The sequence below is a fragment of the Lepisma saccharinum genome, chromosome 2, assembly GCF_977018435.1.
Source record: "Lepisma saccharinum chromosome 2, izLepSacc3.1, whole genome shotgun sequence".
Lineage (NCBI taxonomy): Eukaryota > Metazoa > Arthropoda > Insecta > Zygentoma > Lepismatidae > Lepisma > Lepisma saccharinum.
Genome location: NC_139230.1, coordinates 91,350,343 through 91,356,342, shown reverse-complemented (window position 1 = coordinate 91,356,342; position 6,000 = coordinate 91,350,343). Strand labels below are relative to the sequence as shown.

The following is a 6,000-nucleotide window of genomic DNA, read 5'->3' as shown; positions in this document are numbered from 1 at the left end:
TATATCACTGAAACGATATTTTTATTTTTACTTTCAACCCATTGAACGTTAAGCGATTTATTCGATAAAGTGACCTCGTTAAAAGTCAGTCAGCCATAATGCAATAACTGCTGCATTCAACTGGCAGAAGAAATATGTGATATAAACAAGATCAGCAGAAATTTCTCACAACCTATGGGAATTATTTCAACATACATGTTATATTTTCACAGCATGTCCAATTAACTCCTTTGAAAAACCTACTGAGTCTTTCATTAATGTCATTTTCCGTCGCAACGTACATAAAAAAGAAAGTACACAGCTCTCCATTCACATTTCGCGTTTTGAGACTTGTTTCTACAGAAGAAAATAAAAAAAGTTATTGAGTAAACGAAATGGCAGCAACATGTTGCTGTTTAGCATTTCTACGTCTTCGTTGCCCTCTGCGTAAGAGGTTTACACAAGATTAAGAGAAAGCAAAATTAAATGCAAAGAGTAAATAAAGTGTCGAAACAAAATATGTGTTTGTAGAGGGGAAATTTGGGAAATGAATCTCATGTTTTTAAGTAACACCTGTTTTAGCAGAAATCAATATCAACACAATGTATACTATATTTACCAGTTTTTCTAGGAGAGATTATTGTTACATTGATCCATACTCCTAATCTAAAAAATTATTATATTGACCAATTTGTAGTGATTTTTAAGATAGGATATTTGGTAGCTATATGCGGAAGGTCGAAGTCTTCAGGATATGAGTGGTCGAGGAAAATAACTCGGTGGAAGCCTCCGTTAAAGATATCATTTCTTTCAATTTTCTGTGGTTCCCCGAGGACACCGAATATTTTACTCTGTATAGTTTTATGAAGAGGTTAGCCGCAACAAAGAAATTGATTTACGTCATGGGTTACTTCATGAACAGATACAAATAGGGATTTGTCATTATAATTGAAACACATAAATTTGGTCCCCATATAAAAGTCGACAAAGTAAATATTTTGGAGATCTGTTATCGGTGCAGGTGATTATATGATAAATTTCAGCCGGTTGAAAGGACACACTGTTTCTCACTCAGACTTTCCCGTCAGTTTTATGTGTTTAAGGTTATAACCTTGCAATCAATGGTCGCGCCCTACGAAGGACACATTAAGTTGCTTTGGATCACGTTTTAAATTGCAGGTTTGGTTTAGATTTGCCTTTCTTTGTTTATATAGTTAATTTTAAACTATATTTTCAATAAGTATTTTATGAGCAAAGAAATATCAATGTAATGTAAATATGGAAGCTTAATGTAAATGCTACAGTTTTCGAATTTTGAATATTGTTGTGAAGTTTATGTAATTTATTTGACTAGTTCGAATTGGGGAATAAAGTTCAAAACCGTACGGAGAAGGGATTCGTTAGATTTAGAAGATGCAACCTCTAACGTAATGTGTGTGGCCGCGGTGACTTAGTCGGTAACGCGTCTGACTACCATGCTCAACATCCCGGGTTCAATCTCCGTCCGGTTCAAATCGGAGAACTTTTCTAACGTTGGAAGCGGCCCCGGCGCCCACCCAGCGTCGAATGACATGGGTACCTGGGGGGTAAAGGCTGATCACATCACCCCCACTCTCGACCGGATCAAGAAAGTGTTGGGCGTTACCCACACACCCCCTAAACGCCTTCATGGCGTGGTGCTAAGCAGAAGGGAGCACTTTACCTTTTCTATCGTAATATACGGAAAATGCAAATTTTTACGGTGGCGTATGAACTTTAAATAACATTTGTTATATACTCACATTCAGTGCTACGGGCTACGTGTGCAGCATTTTTTTAACAGTGCCAATGTCATTCTTTTTTGAGAAAACATTATCTTCCCTTTTCTTCAACAGTTATTAGCATGTAAACTTGCGAAGTAGTATATCGTGTTTGTGCAGTCGCCATTTGTTAAGGATGGGTTTTTAAGGATCGTGTGAGACCCCACTTGCTGCCTTCGCGAACTGAGGACTTAAAAAATTCTTATGGTAGTTTCAATCTAGAGGTTGAACGGGAAGTGAGGATGGACCTAAGTACCACAGACAAATGTAAGTACCGTGTGTGACTGGTTATAATAGCCGAGACTTTCGGTCTCGTTCGAGACTATCCTGGACTATAATTTATATTTTATAATATTTGAAAACAAAAAATACTTTACTGTTCGACTTATTCAGACATAACATCGGGAATCCACCTGAATAGTTACAGATGTCACTCATTGTGTTTTTTTAATTGCAAAGTTAATCTAATCTATTAGTATAACAACTGTGAATCTTGGCAGCTTGGTTGTATACATTCAGGAGAAAACTCCGATTTTCGAGGGTTCGTCGCGGCGAAGCGAGTCGTCAAACAGGAAAGTGTTAAAAATGTTAATTCCCGCAATGGGAAGAGACACACTGAAACTCGAAACGAGACCGAGACTTGTCTTTGAAGAACGAGACGAGGAGTCGAGTGGCTCATCTTGATACAATTCTCAACGTAGTGTGAAATCAGCAAACCCTTAGTTCATATTCCGGTGAAGCAAGGCGCTTAGTAGTGTTTCTCTCTCACGAATTCGTGAGTTCATCATCGTCTCCCCTAACCATCGGCACTATAGGAAATCGAATGAAAGTACAGGGTAAAAATAAATGTAACCACGGAGGCCACGATCAAACAGTGCAGCGTGACAAAGGTCAACGCCTTCGCGCGTAAAACGATGCGCACGTTATGTAAGGAGTGCGTTAGGGCAGGCAGGAGGGAGAAAGCTCCTTCATGGCCGCGAAGGCAACCGGCAGTCCTCGTTCGATTGTCTTCGCGGCATGAGCTCGACGTCGACGCTCAATTTCGTCCTTGTTCTGGCAGCCGTCACGCTCGTCGTAAGACTCGGAAAAATGCTGGAGGAGCTGCGAGTGCTTCAGAACGTCCTCACAATATTCGGGCTGTTCTTCATCGTGAAGCTTCTTTTGCCCACTTTGTGGGTCATCTTGCAGGGCATCCGAGCTCACGTGGTTTCCAGAATTTGGCCCGAAAACCTTTGCAAGAAATACGGGAATTGGGCAGGTAAGTTTTAAGTTACTTTGGATTCCATGCACGCATATCAACACCTGACTGCACTCGCTTGCAGAATTTCCTCTCCAGCCGTCACGAAACTTCCGATACTGTGAAGCCAGTGAAATTAACATCTAATCTCAACTCTGAACATCGGCTGCTTTCTTAATATTATATCTATCTCAGGCTCATTAAAAACTGGCACACGCAACCAGTATTGACACAAAAATAATGGTGGTAATGTGCAAAATCCAGTGAGCTAATTGCGTAAATGCTCATGATGTGTTGTCGGAAAGTCACGGGTTCAAATATCGAGTCATTCATTGCGATACAGCTTCTGTACAGATCTGTTATACTGTTCTCGTATTTAACATTTGTCTTTATAGTAATTCTTTCTCTTATCCATAATTCCATCTCATTTGTCTCGGGCCAGCCCCCGTGGCGGAGTGGTTAGCATATCGCGCTGCGACGCCAGGGGTCCAGGGTTCGCAATTTCATCACGTCATCATTCACCCCCGTATTCGCAAATTAGCCAAAAGTGGCACAAAAAGCGAAGCAAAATAAAGCAAATCAATCAATCATTTGTCTCGAATAATCAACTTACAAAAATAAGATACTGTGAATAAGTCAATTAACTTCTCTGGTTGGAGTGTTGGAATGCCAATCTTTCCCCAAGAAAATATATTTTCTTGATTAATTGCATTATTTTACGTTACGTTCTTCTGACATCACGTTATGCGGATGATTTATCGGGGAGAAGATTATGAAGTGCCCAACACACAACCACCCATAGGTGGGCATCCGTGGTGTGTTTCCTGGAATTCGATCCCAAGGCCCTATATTTGTCCCGGAAATCTCTGGAGCGAGCGAACGAAAGCAAGTCTCTGCGCAATTAGCGACTCGAGAGAGCTAGACCAATGTACACGTGCGAGCGAACGGAATTGCACGGAGGGGGTGGGGGAAGCGACTGAAGCTACTAGCCTTCGCAGCAGTGTGTACTGCTTTCTCCGCCCACTCGCTTTTTCCCTTTACGCGCGGCCTTGCTCCAGAGATTCCCGAGATAGAGTGCAGGTATCGGATAAAAAAATGAAAGACATTTTGGGATATATTTAACTTTTCAAATCAAGTTTGATATCTAGTTGATCACTCTGCTAGCTGAATGATTCGAATCTGCCTCTGCGGCCGAGAGTGTTGAGTGGTCGATTCACGATCGCACCATCGAAAGTTCCGGGTCGAGTTCCAGAATGGGCATGAGGGCCTTAATTTTCATTCGCCCTCATTGTCGCGAGGAACCTAAAAAGATATGATTGATTGATTGATTTAGTTTATTTTACTTCGCGTTTTGTGCCTCTTGGCTAATTTGCGAAGATGGGGATGAGTGATGAAATGATGAAATTGATGAATGGACATTCACAAACAACCAAGCCCGACCAGGATTCGAACCCGGGACCCTTGGCGTCGCGGCGCGATATGCTAACCACTCGGCCACAGGGTCGGGCGAACCTAAAAAGATAGAAAACTGACGTAAAGTAAGATAAATACAAATACAAATTATTTCGATAGTTTATATCCAGAAGATGCAGGGTTGAAACCCCTTGGGAGATCAATGAACACATTACATTGTGGGATCGATTCCTGATACGTTTCCTTTCATCCATTCTTGTCATTTCGTGATCGCATATAATTTATAACTAAAAATATGAGACCTATATTATAGTTAGTAGTGAATAGATTAGTAACTAGTATTTGTTCCCTTTAATGGAATGGACTTGATGATTAATTTAAAATAGTTCCTTGAGCAGCACTTCCGATCATGCGAGCCATTTGTTTTACATTTCAATATTTTTTGTTTATCAATCGTTTACATTGCAATTAAAAAATGTCTATGCGTTGACTGCTTGCACTTTTTCTCGTTTCAATGCATAGCCTATGTATACAGGTTCACATTTACAAGAATTTCTAAGCTAATAGATGAAGAATATTACATTATTTTCACCAAACACATGTCAAACACAGTTTGCTTTTATTCTGGTAATCTTTTAGCGCAAAGAGAAAGCCAACAATGAATTATACAAAAAAATAAATTCGAAGGACCGAATGGAGAATTGTTCTTAGAAGATTAGAGTCACGTTGAGTGCTCGCCGCCGTAAGACTCTGAATTCGATTCTTGGTGGTTTCTTTGTGCTTTTTGTTCTTGCATCTTTCTCCTCTCATCTTCATTCATTCTCAGCGTCGACAATAACATAAAGATGGAAAGCGGGACGACCAACTATCCAGGCACCGCAGTTACGAGTCCTGCACTAGGCTTATGTCTTTCGTTGTGAATGCTCCTTTACCATTCCATCTAATCATCATTTATCCTCATCGTCGCGATTAGGGCACCGCAGAAAAAAGAAAAATAAAACAAAGGATGAAAATACACATACGCAGAGGGTCAGAGAAACATAATTTATTCTTACTCTTTCGTTGTTTTACTTCTCTCAGTTGTAGTATTTTGCAGTTGCTTTCTTGAAACATTTTAAACTGTTAGTTTCTTAGTTTGTTATTCTACACAAAAATCACATGTTTTGTAGAATGAAGTGTTAGCGTAATCCAATATTCCCACAATATTATTTCTTTGCATTCTAGAAGAAAGTTGAGTCTAGGTAGAATATAATTCACAGTGAAGGAAATGTTATGCACAATTTTAATGTAGTGGTGAAAAAAGAGTTTTAATGATTAATTAGTAGATTTTGGTATTCAAAGTTCTCTTGATCTCCTTTGTGTAGTCTCTGTGTCGGCCTCCGTGGCAGAGCGGTGAGCGAAACTAGAGGTTCCAGCCTCGTCAGGGGTGAAAGTATCACGACCATAGTTCCATCATCCACTTCATCACTTCCTCCTTCATCCTCATCGTCGCAGTTAATGCAAGAGGTAAAATAATCGAAGTAGAAACAGAGGATATTCTCTGGATCGTTCAAGAGGAAAAGTTCTAAGTTC

General features: G+C 40.0%; 1 protein-coding gene across 1 annotated transcript in view; it reads left to right on the top strand.

Annotated features, from left to right (window-relative positions):
* Positions 1-2,771: 2,771 nt before the first annotated feature.
* Positions 2,772-6,000, top strand: part of LOC145984467 (inactive hydroxysteroid dehydrogenase-like protein 1) — a 180,598-nt gene continuing 177,369 nt past the window's right edge. Inside the window, exon 1 of the mRNA XM_083118126.1 lies at positions 2,772-3,036. Coding sequence (XP_082974252.1) covers positions 2,796-3,036 — 241 coding nt within the window. The 5' untranslated portion in view covers positions 2,772-2,795. The remainder of the gene's footprint in view (positions 3,037-6,000) is intronic.